Source organism: Perca fluviatilis, chromosome 2, assembly GCF_010015445.1.
Source record: "Perca fluviatilis chromosome 2, GENO_Pfluv_1.0, whole genome shotgun sequence".
In the NCBI taxonomy this organism is placed as follows: Eukaryota; Metazoa; Chordata; class Actinopteri; order Perciformes; family Percidae; genus Perca; species Perca fluviatilis.
In genome coordinates, this window is record NC_053113.1 from 5,510,924 (window position 1) to 5,529,313 (window position 18,390).

General features: G+C 43.4%; 1 protein-coding gene across 1 annotated transcript in view; it reads right to left on the minus strand.

Moving 5' to 3' along the window:
- Positions 1–4,735: 4,735 nt before the first annotated feature.
- LOC120553850 (presenilins-associated rhomboid-like protein, mitochondrial) overlaps positions 4,736–18,390 on the minus strand; it is a 19,828-nt gene continuing 6,173 nt past the window's right edge. The window contains exons 4-10 of the mRNA XM_039792528.1: positions 11,133–11,181; positions 10,805–10,900; positions 8,099–8,248; positions 7,288–7,358; positions 6,725–6,826; positions 6,447–6,544; positions 4,736–5,284 (exon numbers count right to left, since the gene is read on the minus strand). Of these exons, the coding sequence (XP_039648462.1) occupies positions 5,152–5,284; positions 6,447–6,544; positions 6,725–6,826; positions 7,288–7,358; positions 8,099–8,248; positions 10,805–10,900; positions 11,133–11,181 (699 nt within the window). The 3' untranslated portion in view covers positions 4,736–5,151. The remainder of the gene's footprint in view (positions 5,285–6,446; positions 6,545–6,724; positions 6,827–7,287; positions 7,359–8,098; positions 8,249–10,804; positions 10,901–11,132; positions 11,182–18,390) is intronic.

The window sequence follows — 18,390 nt, forward strand, 5'->3', positions numbered from 1 at the left end:
TTTCACTCTCATATCACACACACACACACACACACACACACACACACACACACACACACACACACACACACACACACACACACACACACACACACACACACACACACACACACACACACACACACACACACACACACACACACACACACACACACAAAATCTGTTATCAATCATTAGTACGGCTGGGTACTGATTTTATGAAACAAAAATAAACGACAATATTATAAATCCTTCCTGTAAAACTCCTCTCAGAGATACATGATTTGTGTATCTGTGTGTGTCTCTGTCTGTGCGTGTGTGTGTGTGTGTGTGTATCTGTGCATCTGTGTGTGTGTGTGTGTGTGTTTCTGTGTGTGTGTGTGTGTGTTTCTGGACGTTGGTCGAAGCCAAAATGTTTGTATGTAGACGGTGTTACGACATGCCTACGGACGACCTTAGACTCCGTCGCTCCCCTGAAAAAGAAGATGATGAAGCAAAGGAAACTAGCACCTTGGTATAACTCCCAAACTCGCAAATTAAAACAAATCTCGCGAAACCTCGAATGTAAGTGGCGTTCCACCAAGGTGGAAGAATCTCGTTTGGATTGGCAAGAAAGTCTCAAAACCTATAGGAAGGCCCTAAGAAAGGCCAGATCAGACTATTACTCATCACTAATAGAAGAAAACAAGAACAACCCAAGGTTTCTTTTCAGCACTGTAGCCAGGCTGACAGATAGTCACAGCTCTACTGAGCCATCTATTCCTCTAGCTCTGAGTAGTGATGACTTCATGAGCTTCTTCAATGATAAAATTACAACAATTAGAGATAAAATTCATCACCTTTTACACTCAACTTCTAACGGTTCACCTTTAAACGCAGAGTCGTTAGAAATAAAGACTAGTCTCGACATATACTTAGACTGCTTTTATCCTATAGATCTTCAACAATTAATGTTAAAGATATCCTCAGCTAAGCCATCTACCTGTCTCTTGGACGCCATCCCAACGAGACTACTCAAAGAAGCATTACCTGTGGTTAACACCTCATTACTAGATATGATCAATATGTCTCTATTAACAGGTTATGTACCACAGTCATTTAAAGTAGCTGTGATAAAACCTCTTCTGAAAAAAAACCACCCTGGATCCTGAGGTCTTAGCAAACTATAGACCTATATCTAACCTTCCTTTTTCTATCCAAGATCCTTGAGAAGGTGGTTGCTAATCAGTTATGCGATTTTCTACATAGCAACAGTTTATTTGATGACTTTCAATCAGGATTTAGAAAGAATCATAGCAAAGAGACGTCACTGGTGAAAATTTCTAACGACCTTTTAACTGCTGCAGACAAAGGTCTTGTCTCCATTCTTGTTTTACTAGATCTTAGTGCTGCATTTGACACAATTGACCATTCAATCCTGTTACAGAGATTAGAACACTTGGTTGGCATTAAAGGAATTGCTCTGAGTTGGTTTAGGTCCTATTTCTCTGATCGATCTCAATTTGTGAATGTTAATGATAAATCCTCCAAGTACGCTAAAGTTAGCCATGGGGTTCCTCAAGGCTCAGTGCTTGGACCAATTCTATTCTCCTTATATATGCTTCCTCTAGGCAATATTATTAGAAAACACTCAATTAACTTTCACTGTTATGCGGATGACACCCAATTATACTTGTCAATCAAACCAGACGAAACCAGTCAGCTAGCAAAATTTCAAGAGTGCATTAAGGATATAAAATCCTGGATGACCTATAATTTTCTGATGTTAAACCCTAACAAAACTGAAGTTATTGTGCTGGGCCCTAAACACCTCCGAACTTCATTATCTAGAGATATAGCTACTCTGGATGGTGTTGCCCTGGCCTCCAGCACCACTGTTAGAAATTTAGGAGTTATCTTTGATCAGGATATATCCTTTAATGCCAATCTAAAACAAACCTCAAGAACAGCCTTTTTTCATCTTCGTAACATTGCCAAAATTAGGAATATCCTGTCTCAAAACGACGCTGAAAAACTAGTCCATGCATTTGTTACGTCTAGGCTGGACTATTGTAATTCCCTACTGTCAGGTTGCTCAAATAAGTCTCTTAAGACTCTCCAGCTGATCCAGAATGCTGCAGCGCGTGTTCTCACAAGAACTAAGAAAAGAGATCATATTTCTCCTGTATTAGCTTCTCTGCATTGGCTTCCTGTTGAATCCAGGATTGAGTTTAAAGTCCTTCTCTTGACCTACAAAGCTCTAAATGGTCTAGCACCATCATATCTAGAAGAGCTCCTAATACCCTATTGTCCCACTAGAGCACTGCGCTCCCAGAATGCAGAGTTACTGGTGGTACCTAGAGTCTCTAAAAGTAGAATGGGAGCTAGAGCCTTCAGTTATCAGGCTCCTCTCCTATGGAACCAGCTCCGATCTGGGTTCGGGGGAGAAACTGTCACCTCATTCAAGAATGAACTTAAAACTCTCCTATTTGATAAAGCTTATAGTTAGGGAGTGAGGAGTTGCAGTGTTCACCTAACTGGCCCAACTGCTTCTCTTCATAATTGTTAGATTAATAATACATAACAAAGTATAGGGAGGCAGGCCAGCCAAGCCAGATCCGGCAGGGGAGAGTTCTAAAGCCCAAAAAAGCTACCTCTCCTTATGACCTGTCTCTCTTAGTTACCTGTTATAGTTACGCTGTTATAGTCCTAGACTGCCGGGGGACTTCCTTCCTTTGACACACTGAGCTGCTCTCTCTTCTCCTTTCTATTACTGTTTCTATTACTGTTACTATTACTATTACTATTTGTGTGCAGCCCGCCCCAGAAATGCTTGTTACTAATCCTAGCTTCTGGGGAGTTTACTCTCCGGAGTCCTTATGCTTTTTTTCCCCAGCGTTCCTTTCCTTGGAGAACGCGTGGCAACAAGACCCTGGTTGCAGCTGTCGCCGTGGTCCTGCTGCACTCCCTGCTGAGCTCAGCGATGCCCTGCAATGTCATGCTGCGTCCTGCTGAACCCTGCAGCTTCCCGCTACATCCAGTCACTGTTCCATTATTAATGTGACTACTATCGCCATGGTTCATCACACCCCCAACCGGCTCGTCAGACACCGCCTACCAAGAGCCTGGGTCTGTCCGAGGTTTCTTCCCAAGAGGGAGTTTTTCCTCGCCACTGTCGCACTGTCGCACTGCTTGCTCTTGAGGGAATTACTGGAATTGTTGGAATTGTTGGGGCTTTGTAAATTATAGAGTGTGGTCTAGACCTACTCTATCTGTAAAGTGTCTCGAGATAACTTATGTTATGATTTGATACTATAAATAAAATTGAATTGAATTGAATATTGTGAACCTAAATTAATATACGGGCGTGGAGTCTGTCCTCTGCGTGTAACATCAGCCAGCCAATCACAGACAGCATTAGATCTTGGTAAAAGCATGCTGCGTGCTGATTGGCTCACTGACGCTGATTAGATTTCCTCCTTAAGGTATTAATATTGGGTATTGAATGACGAGGTATTTTTAGATTCCCGATACTTTAGAGGTAATTCGGTACCCAGCCCTAAATATGACGTTTAAATAATGAACCAACAACTAAACAAAGTCCAAACAACAACATGTGTACCGAACGATCATCTCTTTACAAACTAAATCTCAAACAAAGAATCAAAACGCTAAAATAATGACGTCTGGATTTCTCCGTCGAGTCGACTGAACCAACAATCTTGATTTGTCTGGAAAATAATCATAATATATAATAAAATATAATATAGTCAAACAGAACCGAACAGACTCAGGTCAGCTGTGTGTCCAGAGAGGGGAAGTCCCGCCCCTTCCTGTGTCACCACGGGGATTTATTCGGGAGAGACAGTTTAAATCATATTTAACTGATCACATGATGTTTGTCAGTTTAACAGATCATTTAGAGAGGGAAGTGTCTGTCTGGGTGTGTGTGTGTGTCTCTGTCTCTGTGTGTGTGTGTGTGTCTCCGTCCCTCTGTGTGTGTGTGTGTCTCCGTCCCTCTGTGTGTGTGTGTCTCCGTCCCTCTGTGTGTGTGTGTCTCCGTCCCTCTGTGTGTGTGTGTCTCTGTCCCTCTGTGTGTGTGTGTCTCTGTCCCTCTGTGTGTGTGTGTGTGTGTCTGTCCCTCTGTGTGTGTGTGTGTGTCTCTGTCCCTCTGTGTGTGTGTCTCCATCCCTCTGTGTGTGTGTGTCTCTGTCCCTCTGTGTGTGTGTGTGTGTGTCTCCGTCTCTGTGTGTGTGTGTCTCTGTCCCTCTGTGTGTGTGTGTCTCTGTCCCTCTGTGTGTGTGTGTCTCTGTCCCTCTGTGTGTGTGTGTCTCCATCCCTCTGTGTGTGTGTGTGTGTCTCTGTCCCTCTGTGTCTCTGTCCCTCTGTGTGTGTGTGTCTCTGTCCCTCTGTGTGTGTGTGTCTCCATCCCTCTGTGTGTGTGTGTGTGTCTCTGTCCCTCTGTGTGTGTGTGTGTCTCTGTCCCTCTGTGTGTGTGTGTCTCTGTGTGTGTGTGTCTCCATCCCTCTGTGTGTGTGTGTGTGTCTCCATCCCTCCGTGTGTGTGTGTCTCTGTCCCTGTGTGTGTCTCTGTGTGTGTGTGTGTGTGTGTGTCTCTGTCCCTGTGTGTCTGTCTGTGTGTGTGTGTGTGTGTGTGTGTGTGTGTGTGTGTGTGTGTGTGTGTGTGTCTCTGTCCCTGTGTGTCTGTCTCTGTGAGTGTGTGTGTGTGTGTGTGTGTGTGTGTGTGTGTGTGTGTGTGTGTGTGTGTGTGTGTGTGTGTGTGTGTCTCTGTCCCTGTGTGTCTGTCTCTGTGAGTGTGTCCCTGTGTCTGTGTGTGTGTGTGTGTCCCTGTGTGCATGTCTGTGTGTGTGTGTCTCTGAATGTGTGTGTCTCTCCCCGTCCACTACCTGACATATTGTGACTGAGATAGAGTCCTGTGGTGGACCCACTAAACGTTGAAACAGCCCCAGACACTGTGTGTGTGTGTGTGTGTGTGTGTGTGTGTGTGTGTGTGTGTGTGTGTGTGTGTGTAATATTCGTGGCTGAAAGGGGGCGGGACTTGTCGTCTGTATACATAAGAATCATTACATCACATCCGGGTGTGTTGTGTGACATGGTGACTCCTTCCTGCCGTCTGTACAGTTTATACATCTTTACATGTTAGTTTTCTCATCAGCCCCGGCGTGCGAGCGTCCTACGCGGCGCCCGTGCCCCCGTCAGAGCCGTTTCCCCCCCCCGGGCCACCGCCAGTTCTCAGGTCGTGCCACATCTTAACGAAAGGCTCTCGGTTCTTCCAGATCAACTCGTGACCGAACAGGATGTACCAGCTGCAGGACAGAGAGGGAACAGAGAGCATGATGGGAAATGGTTACAGGGGAACTTCATTCATTCATTCATTCATGGGTGAGAGACTGATGGGAACTACGAGCTCTGACACTGGTCCTGATTATTTACATGGAGTCTGGTGGAGATATGCTGGCTCTATACACGCTAAAAGTCCTGATTATTTACATGGAGTCTGGTGGAGATATGCTGGATCTATACACGCTAAAAGTCCTGATTATTTACATGGAGTCTGGTGGAGATATGCTGGCTCTATACACACTAAAAGTCCTGATTATTTACATGGAGTCTGGTGGAGATATGCTGGCTCTATACATGCTAAAAGTCCTGATTATTTACATGGAGTCTGGTGGAGATATGCTGGCTCTATACACTACTAAAAGTCCTGATTATTTACATGGAGTCTGGTGGAGATATGCTGGCTCATATCAAAGTCCTTATTTACGGATATATGCTAAAAAACACAAAAAGTCCTGATTATTTACATGGAGTCTGGTGGAGATATGCTGGCTCTGCCAACACTAAAAGTCCTGATTATTTACATGGAGTCTGGTGGAGATATGCTGGCTCTATACACGCTAAAAAAGTCCTGATTATTTACATGGAGTCTGGTGGAGATATGCTGGCTCTATACATGCTAAAAGTCCTGATTATTTACATGGAGTCTGGTGGAGATATGCTGGCTCTATACACGCTAAAAGTCCTGATTATTTACATGGAGTCTGGTGGGGATATGCTGGCTCTATACACGCTAAAAGTCCTGATTATTAACATGGAGTCTGGTGGAGATATGCTGGCTCTATACACGCTAAAAAAGTCCTGATTATTAACATGGAGTCTGGTGGAGATATGCTGGCTCTATACACACTAAAAGTCCTGATTATTAACATGGAGTCTGGTGGGGATATGCTGGCTCTATACACGCTAAAAGTCCTGATTATTAACATGGAGTCTGGTGGAGATATGCTGGCTCTATACACGCTAAAAAAGTCCTGATTATTAACATGGAGTCTGGTGGAGATATGCTGGCTCTATACACACTAAAAGTCCTGATTATTAACATGGAGTCTGGTGGGTTCACGGTAACATTACAGAGAATCAAATCAACGACTTAAGAAAGAAATAAAAAGTAACAGGGCGACTCACACTCCAAACAGGGCTCCTCCTAAATGAGCTGCGTGGTCGAAGAACCTCCATCCCAACACAACGCCGGCCGTATCCATGGCTACGATGGCTTTCAGAGCCTGGACAGAGAGAGAGAGTTAGAACATTAATAATAATTGACTGATTTAGTTAAATACAGTGCTGACTAACGTTTTTCAAACCGTTCACGGAGCTTTGCCTCTCTCATATTGTCGGTCTGAGCGTGTCGTGGTTTCAGAGCTGAGTTTAATGTGTGTGATGGCGTGTGAAGCGGGTCTTACGTTGGCGGCGGTGAAGCTGAACATGGGCAGGAAGATGATGGCCAGTTTGGCTTCGGGCATTTTGGTGCAGACAGCGGCGAGGACGGTCATGATGGCGCCGGACTGAAGAGACACAAACACACGCTCAACGCTCACGGACATCAGGCCCCAAAACTCAAACTTTACAATAACCGTTATCAAAACAGGAGTTATAGAGTCACATGGATCGGGTTAAATCTGTAGGAGAAGATTGTTAGTGTCTGTGTGTGTGTGAGTGAGTGTCACATTTTGGTGACTTTCTGAGCACATTATGCCCTTCAAAAATGTTATTCATTGGGTGTAACAATAATAATTCCCATAAAATATGAAATCCTGGTGATCTGTCTGTCTGTCTGTCTGTCTGTCTGTCTGTCTGTCTGTCTGTCTGTCTGTCTGTCTGGCTGTGTGTCTGTGTGTCTGTGTGTCTGTCTGTCTGTCTGTCTGTCTGTCTGTCTGTCTGTCTGGCTGTCTGGCTGTGTGTGTGTCTGTCTGTCTGTTGTGTCTGTCTGGCTGTGTGTGTGTGTGTGTGTGGTGATGTTACTTACGGCGCCCAGAGACGGCCCGAACCTCCCGGTGGCCGTCTTACACACATAACTGGCAAACGAAGAAACTACACCTGAAGAAGAAGAGAAGAAGAAGAAGTCAACGACTGAATTGATTTTAAAAGTCTAAAAGCTCTGTTAGATATCCATCATATTCTCAGGAACGGGGTGTGTTTGTCTGTGTGTGTGTGTGTGTGTGTGTGTGACTCTGTGTGTGTGACTCTGTGTGTGTGTCTGTGTGTGTGTCTGTGTGTGTGTCTGTGTGACTCTGTGTGTGTGTCTGTGTGTGACTATGTGTGTGTGTCTGTGTGACTCTGTGTGTGTGTGACTATGTGTGTGTGTCTGTGTGACTCTGTGTGTGTGTGTGTCTATGTGACGCTGTGTGTGTGTGTGTGTGTGTGTGTGTGTGTCTCTATGTGACGCTGTGTGTGTGTGTCTGTGACTCTGTGTGTGTGTGTGTCTATGTGACTCTGTGTGTGTGTGTTCGTGACTGTGTGTGTGTGTCTGTGACTCTGTGTGTGTGTGTGTGTGTCTATGTGACTGTGTGTGTGTCTATGTGACGCTGTGTGTGTGTGTGTCTCTATGTGACGCTGTGTGTGTGTGTGTGTGTGTGTGTGTGTGTGTGTCTCTATGTGACGCTGTGTGTGTGTGTGTGACTCATGTCTTAAACAGTAATAAACACTAGAATACCAATTACAGTGCTGCACTATGCGATGTGTATAACGTACAAATGCGTTTGCGGAGTTACTATAACGAAGTGTTGTGTGTGTGTGTGTGTGTGTGTGTGTGTGTGTGTGTGTGTGTGTGTGTGTACCTGCAGACAGGTAGACGGCCATGAACTGCTCGCGGCCGAGCATGGAGACGGCGCTGGACGAGAAGCTCCACAGGACGTACATGTTGGCCGCCATGTGGAGGAAGGAGAAGTGGCTGAAGGTGGAGAGGAGCATCGGGGAGCACAGGGTCTCTGCAGGACACACACACACACACACACACACACACACACACACACACACACACACACACACACACACACACACACACACACACACACACACACACACACAACACACACACACACACACACACACACACTATGTCAGGGCCGTGATGTACTGTGCTGGGTTATGTTATGTAAAGTTATGTTGGACCTATAAGGGACAGTCCCACTCTGGCCTCCTGTAAGAGCCAGGTAAAGGTGTGGCTTAGAGCCCACCAAACCTCTGACTGCATGCTGTACCGGATTAGCCCAGTAGAGTGCACTACTTACTAATTTACTAATGAAATGTTTGTTTGTTTGTTTTTCTTTCATTCTGTTTCTCCCCGTTTTATATAACAACTGTTATTACTAGGGCTGTCCTCGACTAAAGAAATTCTTAGTCGACTAACACTTATAGGATTTTGTCGACTAATCGATTAGTTGATTGAATCGACAGAGCTGTGCGCTTTGAGAGGTGGTTAAGACTAGAAAAGCACAATATAAATGTAGTTAATTAACCATCTGTAAAACTGAGTTTCTCCACAATTAATCCTGCAAAAGCACCACTTTTAATCTTGTGTTTACCAGAAATGTGCGCATGAGTTTCTTGGAAATAATTAATTAAGCATGAATAAGCATAAAAAAATGACTAATGGACTAAAGAAATCTTAGTCGACTAAGACCAAAACTACCGATTAGTCGACTAATCGACTAAGAGGTGGCAGCCCTAGTTATTACTGTATATATTTTGTCTTAGAGCTAACCGAGCGTGGGTCACCTCTGACTGCATGCTGTACCGTATTAGCCCAGTAGAGCATACTTATGAATTGTGTCTCTGTTTTAACATTTACTAATGAACTGTCCTGTTTTTCTTTTCTTTTGTTCTGTTTTATAGGTCAGCAAATGTTACTACTTTATATCTTCTTTTTTGTCATCAAATGTTTTTATTCAACACACATCATAGAAACCCAAACAAACCCCCCCCAAATAAAAATAAATAAATACATAAATGTAATAAAATTAAAATTACATTAACCAGTCCGTCCAGAAAAACGCGATTATGCGATCGCATAATCAGAGTCCGCATATTTATTTTCAAATACGCCGCACTTTCGCCACTGCATAAATTGCCAAAATCACTTCTTTTTTTTTTCTCTTTTTCATCAAACTGCAGTTTTTCCAAGTTCCCACAATTTCAGCGCATAAAACTGCATAAATATCTCGTATATTTTAAGAACATGTGTCGCATAATCAAGGATTTTTGCCCGCAACAACATTTTTCTGGAAGGACTGATTAATGAATTAAAATGAAATAAGATCTGTACTTGCACTCTGTTATTCAAACTCAGACACCATCATTTATTTTTGATAGCATAACTTACAGTTCAGATATCCAGACCTATTTAACAAGAGGAGCCAGTAAGGGGCCGTATGGCTTTACCTTTGCCGAAATCTAATAACTTGAGAAAAACTTTCATTTATAGAGCAAGTTCTTTCTGCAATAAAATCCCAAGTAACATTCGTTTTATTACAGGAAAGGTATATTTTAAAAAGAAAGTCAAATCTTATCTTCATTTAAATAATTTATCATGACGTTTCTGATTGGGTGGTGAATTTTAATGTTTTAATGTGATCTACCTTCATGTTAACCATGTAATATACCGTAATATATAACTTTGTTTTCAAGATATTGAAGATAATTATTGTTATTGTTTTCATTTCATTTTAATTGTAATGTTTCTTCTTGTTATTTAGTTTTGTAATCAGATATTTTTACATATATTTTCTTTGTTTAATTTCTTTTTCTTTACAGTATATGTTATGAAATGTTTTAATATTGTCTGATTAAATGTGGTCTTGGACCCCAGGAAGACTAGCTGGTCGTCTAGGCGCCAGCTAACAGGGATCCTTAGAATAGATACAATATCATCCTAACCCTCCCCAGGACCCCCCCGCTGGCTGGCGGCTGTAATCGCAGTCGGCTTTTTAACGTCTCTGCCATTAAAAGCCACTTATCCACATCCACCTGTCTAGCACCATTGATGAAAGTCCCATATAAACGGTGTCTAGAAAGGTCAGACGCCATTACTTAATGGTCAGAGTGTGTGGGGGGGCTTCCAGCGCACCGCCACCATTGTCTTTGCAGCCGCGAGCCCGGCAAGGACTGTTCCTTTTCTGACATTTAGAAATGTGGAGTGAAGAAGTGTCATTTAGCAGCAGAACTGGTTCTTTTTTTTTATCTATATTCTATATATATATATATATATATATATATATATATATATATATATATATATATATATATATATATATATATATATATATACATACATACATATCTTTTGTACTTTTCATTGTAATTTCTACCTGCCTAACTGACTACAGATGGAAATTAGTCATTGGGCTACAATCTGGCACTTTTAAGGTTGGCTGTGTGAGTGTGTGTGTGTGTGTGTGTGTGTGTGTGTGTGTGTGTGTGTGTGTGTGTGTGTGTGTGTGTGTGTGTGTGTGTGTGTGTGTGTGTGTGTTTTGTGACGGACTCACTGGACGCTGGGTTGGCTGTGAAGTATTTGATCATGGAGCGCTGCAGAGACGGCACCCTCCAACACAAGAACACGATGAAGTTCGCTGCAATGATCCCTGGGAAAAAAATACACAACAACAGAGACAGAGAGGAGATGAGGCAGGTCTGTGTGTGAGTATGTGGTGTGTGTGTGTGTGTGTGTGTGTGTGTGTGTGTGTATGTGTGTGACTGTGTGTCTGTCTGTCTGTCTGTGTATCTGTGTGTGTGTGTGTGCTTGTGTGTGTGTTTGTGTCTGTCTGTGAGTGTGTGATACAAATTAGAGTTGAAGCAGGATGGAGGATGTCTCACCTGTGACCGTCCTCTGACCCTCACTCAAGCTGTTCCACCATTGGTTGATCTGAAAAACACAAACGGCCAATCAGGGCTCAGAACACAGATAACGTCCAAAAAAAAACAACTTGTTAAGGCTTTGTAAAAAGCCTTAAACCAGGGTCTCTGCAGGCTCCAGGGAGGATGAAAGTTAGGAGGATTCAGTGTCCTGTCCCAGAGGAGAGAAGAAACTAGAAAATATTCACATTTAATAAGATGACATCACACTAGTTTACCTTTCTTTTCATAAAGAAATGACTGGTAAAATGATTCATTATCAAAACATTTGGAGATGAATTTAATGTGTGAATATATATGTGTGTGTGTGTGTGTGTGTGTGTGTGTGTGTGTGTGTGTGTGTGTGTGTGTGTGTGTGTGTGTGTGTGTGTGTGTGTGTGTGTGTGCATATATGTGTGTGTGTGTGTGTGAGAGTCAGTGAGTGAGTGTGTATATATAAATTAACCGTAATGTTTTGTTAATGTTCATACAGTCTTGCTATGACAGACCCTCCTCCAAAGAGCGCTGAAGGAGGGTCTGACTAGTCCACACAGCATTTGGGGATGGGAGGAAAACGTGCTGTGGTTTAACGGCATTTCTTTAAACCAATCACAATCGTCTTGGGCGGTGCTAAGCTCCGCACAGAGCCGCTGCAAAATAGTCGTGCGAGAGAAAACTCAGATTGGACAGATAGTCTAGCTAGCTGTCTGGATTTACCCTGCAGAGATCTGAGGAGCAGTTAAAACACACACACACACACACACACACACACACACACACACACACACAGTTAAGTCCTCATAAATCCACCAGACGTTAGAACACCAACACAAAGAAAGAGAAAGGTTACGGAAAATACGTGCATCCAGCGGAATTTCCTGCAGCACCAGAGCAATCCCTGAAGTGGAACACGAAGGACACAGACTAATGTTCATATTATTGTCTGTAGTTGCAATTTGACTGCCTGCGTCATGTTTACTAATCAGGCCATTTACTAATCAGTGGCCATGTTTGTAAAATGGCCTTGATCTCTGTAATTAGCTAACGAATGTCACCTGTGGCACTCTGCGGCTATTAAGAGACACTGAGAACGAGCTGTCAAAAGAAGGCTCAGACAGCCTAAACCACATTCCGGCCCGTTGCAGATTTAGATCCGGCCGTATATCAATTTGGGTTCACAATACATTTTGGCCCGCCTAGTTATGCGCCAAACCAAAAACACAGGAAAGTGTTTTTTTAAACTGCAATTACCTGACATTCGAAGCAGAATTTGGGCAGATTTGCCGACTCTGAGACTCCGAAATTCCCTCAGAAGCAGCAGAGAGATTTCATATTCAGGCTGAGAAACAGGCTGTTGCTGTTTTTTGCTTGATTTGCTAAATTCTCTGATGGCTAAGGAACTCTTTTGATGACTTTTGTAGGGCTTCATGTCAACAACAATGCGACAAAAAGGTGACAAATGTCTGAGAAAGCCACAAAAAAGTCGGAACAAAAACAACAAAAATGAGGAAAACAGCTACCAAAATGTTAAAAAAATAAAAGTGACATGCAGTAACAAAAGCACGTCAGTAAACTTTCCATGTCTGGCCCTTGGAGTGATTCTTTTTTCCCCCAGTGTGGAAAATGAGTTTGACAGCCCTGGCCTAAACGATAGGTGGTATCAATGAAATTGACCTCATCGTGAGCGCCAGAAGACCTTTGTGAACGTATTGATATAAAATGTATGAACTGGGAACGTCTGGAAGAGGCCCTGGTCACACAGACTTCCAACTCACACCTCCGGTGGAGCTTTTCTGGCTTCCCTGTGGAGGCAGGGGGGCACTGAAACCTGAGCTGAAGCTGAAGTCCCAGGGTCTTATGGTGCCCCAAGGGGCATTAACCCTCGAACACCGCGGTGAACACCGGTGGTCGGGGAAGCTTTCCGACTGAAGAAGTCTTTCCAGGATAAGTTATCCCAGAGGACTTCGGAGGTAGCTGCACGGTACCGACGAGCACAAAGGGCTGCAGCCTCTGCAGTGTAGGAGAAGTTCAGCGAAGACATGGCAAAGGACTTTCAGTCGGCACCCAAGGTGAAAACCGTTCGGCACCTCAGGAAGGGGGAAACAGGGAACCATCCGAGCTGTGTGCAGTAAGGAGGGGACGCTGTTGACCTCAACTGAGGACGTAATAGGGGAGGTGGAAGGAGCACTTTGAGGAACTCCTAAATCCAGCTAACACGCCCTCCATGGTAGAGGCAGAGCTGGAGGATGACACACACACACACACACACACACACACACACACACACACACACACACACACACACACACACACACACACACACACACACACACACACACACACACACACACACACACACACACACACCTTATCTCTGGATGTTTCCTCTCCTCTCTGAATAAGGTGTGTATGAAGTCATGTCAGCCTCTGTGGTTTCAGAGTCATGTAGAGGACATTGATTACTGGAAAGAGAGCTGATGCTGCAAAGTTTCGATGATGAGATAAGAAGTCATGTTTGATAACAGATAAGAGCAGCTGCTGATGAGGGTTGGTGTAGAGCGTATATGAGCTGAGAGGTGTCGGCGTTTGTCGACCTCGGAGCAGAATGGCTGCAGTCACAGAGCTCTCCTTCCTGCTGTTTGCTCTCATCAACAACATCCATGCACAAGAACAGATCTTCATCCGAGAGGAAGGATATTCTTACACCTTCAAACTCCCCAACAACACCAACTCCTGCCTGATCTCCAGATCTGTTGGTGAGGAGAAGCTTGTCCTGTGGAACACCTCTGACCTCTGGTCCAACAGCTCTGACCTCTGGTCCAACAGCTCCTCAGTACCTCAACACCTGAAACAACGACTTGCCAGCACAGTGTATACTTCTTCTTACACCATCCTCCACCTGACCCATTCAGACTCCGGCCGGTACCGAGAGGAGTGTTGGACTGAGGGCAACGTGACGCATGACAACAACTTCACTATTACTGTTTGTGCTTCAATAGATTGGAGATTTATTCCAGCGAGACTTGGAGAAACAGTGGACCTGCCATGTTGGGGAGCAGCTGATAATCTGGATGTCCAGTGGCTCAAACTGGACTCTAGATATGAGCAAGTAACATGGAGCAGAGTTTTTGGGGACAATACGACATCAGTGATGGACAACGTTAGAGGAAGATACCAAGTGGTGACAAACAAATCGGCTCTTCGTGTTTCCAACGTCACATTAACAGACTTTACATGGTACATCTGTCTGGTGATGAACCAACAGCAGTGTGTTAGCAGTCAACCTGTGCAGTTGTTACCGCATGAGATGATCTACGGCTCAGTGGGAGAGGCCGCTGTGTTGCCGTGCACTATCGCTGACTCCACTGATGAACAGCCCCCACGTTGGTCTAATCGGTTATCTGACCTAGAACTACACAACCAGACTGTTCCTTCAGTAGACCAAAACTACTCGCTGGTGTTTTCATCTCTAATGTTAAATCACTCAGGTCAGTACTCCTGTTATGCCTCTATGAGACAGCATGAGTATGAGCTGGTGGTGTGTCCCAAATTTGGCCCCCCTGCTGTAGAGCTCTTCTCAGAGGGTGAAGAAGTCACTCTCACATGCAGAGATAGGAGAAAGGGTAAGGGGCATGGTTGGTTTATCAAGTCGAACCGAACAGAGGGAAGAATCTTTAGTGTAACGACTTATCAGAGCATGAGCAGAGTGAGCTGGTACCGTAATAATGGGAGCCTGGTTATCTCTAATATCTCAGTGGGAGACGCAGGGGAGTACTGGTGTGCAGTTTCTGACCTAAATGATTATCAGTGTGTGTCAACAGAGAGAACCGTGTTAGTGTACATGGAGCCCTTTGGGATTTACTCCACCTTCTTCAAAGTGCGATGCTCAGTGCTCAGTGTCCTGCTGCTGATGCTCTGTGCTGCTGTAGTCGCTGTGAACGTGAGGACACAGAGAGGAGCGCAGCTTTCAGCTCACACACACACTTAATATGCATATGATCATTTCATCACTGGCTTTAATACAGCCTGGTATACACTGGCTTTAATACAGCCTGGTATACACTGGCTTTAATACAAGGGATGGGACACATTCATGCAGAGAAAACATTTAAACTAGAACACAAAAGACAGAGAGAGAGATTACAAAAACAACAAACAGAAATGATGGTAAATAAGACATAAATACCCAATGATTATTATTATAATAATATAAAATAAGTTCTGAATGTTAGAAGTGAACCTGTGATCCTGACAGGGTCCTTATTAGTATGTTGTGTATATATGTAGATGATGTTATATTGTATATATCTTGAGTGAGTTGATCTTTTCTTGATGTTGTTGTGGATGCGTGTTATTGGGTGTGTGTGTGCGTGTGTGTGTTCTAGATGTGTTATTTTAAATCTAAAGATTATGTGATGTTGTATATTATATATGAAGGAATATGAATTGTCTTTAATGCATTTATAATGGTTGTATCTTGTAGTGTTGTCAGTGTTATAAACTTGTCATTATATCTTGGTCTCTATAATCTATCATCTGTTTAATAAACATTATTAATGAACATTAAAACTGTTCCGGTTGTGATTTCTGATTAATTATTATAAGAAACATATCTCTGGGTCTGTAAAATGTTTCTTATGTTAACTTTCAGGAAGTAAAGTTTATTTCTAGAGCACATTTAAACACGCATTAATCTGACCAAAGGGCTGAATAAAAGAACATTAAAGAGACACAGACACACACACACACACACTTTAGCCTATATGTAAAGACCCCAATAGGCCTTTTACACACTTCCGCATTTTTCGACCGGAAATACGTCAATGAAGTGTACTAGAACTTCCTGTTATTGTAGCAGCAGATACGAAAAAAGGCGGATTCGAAGAGTCGCGACTAGAGCCCCTTTTAATCACCCTCCACTGCAGCCTCTATGCATTAGTTACACACTCATCGCTTAACTCACTGCTACCAGCTCATTTACCATATTCTGTTCTCACTCGTTCACACTTTCCATCTGCCCGGTTATGCACAACTGTTTTTTTTTTATTTACAACTGACTCTTTCAACATTTATAGAGTCTGTCTATTCATGCATATTGTTATCCCTAAAATACATTACCACCTAAGCCATTTTGACTCTTCACTAGACTCAGCATTTTACATAGACTGTCTTTCATACTTATTGTGTTATCACTGAACTACATCACTAACTAGAACACAACTTGCACTAACTGTATATTGACTCTTCACTACATCTCAGCAGCGTTATAGACCGTCTATTCATATATTTTTGTTATTACCTTATTCACTCTCGCATATCCTCCGATTTACTTACCCCTCCCTTTGCGACAGATTTGTAATGCCTACTTAATCTGCACTTTATGTAGCCTGCTGCATTATGCATTCTTGTACTGTATTTAATGTAAAACTAAGTTGTCCTGCACGCTGATGCTTTTCTTCGCCAGGTCGTCAATTAATTATAAATGTTTAACTCGTGTTTCTTTTTATTTGTTTATTCATACGTAACGTGTGTGAAGTAGAGCTGAAGATCTTTGCCCGAACCCGACGGTCTTAATTTCTATTATTTTACACGGGCTCTGGCTTCGGGTTGCCATGGTAAATGAGCGGTCAGCTGATGCGTTTCGATTAGCGTGAAAATGGATCCTGAGGAGGTGAAACGGAGGCTGGTCTCTGGAGGACTTAGCCTGTTTCTTTGTTCCAACTTCCTGTAGCCTCCGTTAGTCGTGAATAAATTATATTAAAACATGTATAAATGACTCATTTTATACGAAAGACAAAGGAGCTGTGTGTGTGCGGCGCGCTCTCTTTTTTCTTTCTCTCCCTTTTCCGCCGAGTGGTGCGTGTGCCCGCTCGCGGTGCGAAGCGTGTGTCTGCGCTATTCTCCGACACTCTGATGATGCTGATAGACTTTACAGTCGCGCTGTAAACGGGTTCGGGCTTTTAAAAAGCGGTCAATCAAAATGTACTTGTCGGGCTCGGGCCTTTTCGGGCCGTACTTTTAATGCCCGATTATAGCTCTAGCATGTCAAACACACACACACACACACACACACACACACACACACACACACACACACACACACACACACACACACACACACACACACACACACACACACACACACACCCCCCTCTCTCTTATCTCTGGATGTTTCCTCTCCTCTCTGAATATGTGCATGGTTTCAGAGTCATGTAGAGGACATTGATCGCTGGATAGAGAGCTGATGCTGCAAAGTTTCCTCCGAAGATGAGATAAAGAAGTCATGGTTGGTAAAAACACACTAATGGAGCTACGTTAGCCTGCTGCTGCTACATAGGCTGCTATCAGCTTTGCAGCCATGCTGCGCACACCTTTACCTTTATGTGTGTGTGTGTCTCTGTGTGTGTGTCTGTGTGTGTGTCTGTGCGTGTGTGTGTGTGTCTGTGCGTGTGTGTCTGTGCGTGTGTGTGTGCATGTGTGTGTGTCTGTGTGCGTGTGTGTGTCCAACCGAACAGTAAAATGAAACGGTTGCATACTAAACAGATGCTACTACTAACTATAAAGGACTGTATGTGACCAGACCGTCTGGGTGATCTGGTTGTGATGACAACAAGCTCTACGAGCACCGTACACCTCAACTGGTTCCATCAGAACACACCTGACAGCTCAACAACATCCCAAACACTCCTGACATGCACATTGTAAACAAGGCTATGAAATCTGTATGCGTCTTTGAGGTAGGCTGTGTGTGTGTGTTTCTGTGTGTTTGTGTGGGTGTGTACATGTATGTGTGTGCGTCTGTGTGTGTGTCTGTGTGTGTGTGTGTGCGTGCATGTATGTGTGTGTGTGTGCGTGTGTGTGTATGTGTGTGTATATATGTATGTGTGTTTGTGTACCTGTGTGTGTCAATGTGTATGTGTGTGTATATACAGTACAGGCCAAAAGTTTGGACACACCTTCTCATTCAATGTGTTTCTTTTTTATTTTCATGACTATTTACATTGTAGATTCTCACTGAAGGCATCAAAACTATGAATGAACACATATGGAACATGTCTTATATTTTAGATTCTTCAAAGTAGCCACCCTTTGCTTTTTTATTAATAAGGGAAAAACTTCCACTAATGAACCCTGACAAAGCACACCTGTGAAGGTAAAACCATTTCAGGTGACTACCTCATGAAGCTCATTGAGAGAACACCAAGGGTTTGCAGAGTTATCAAAAAAAGCAAAGGGTGGC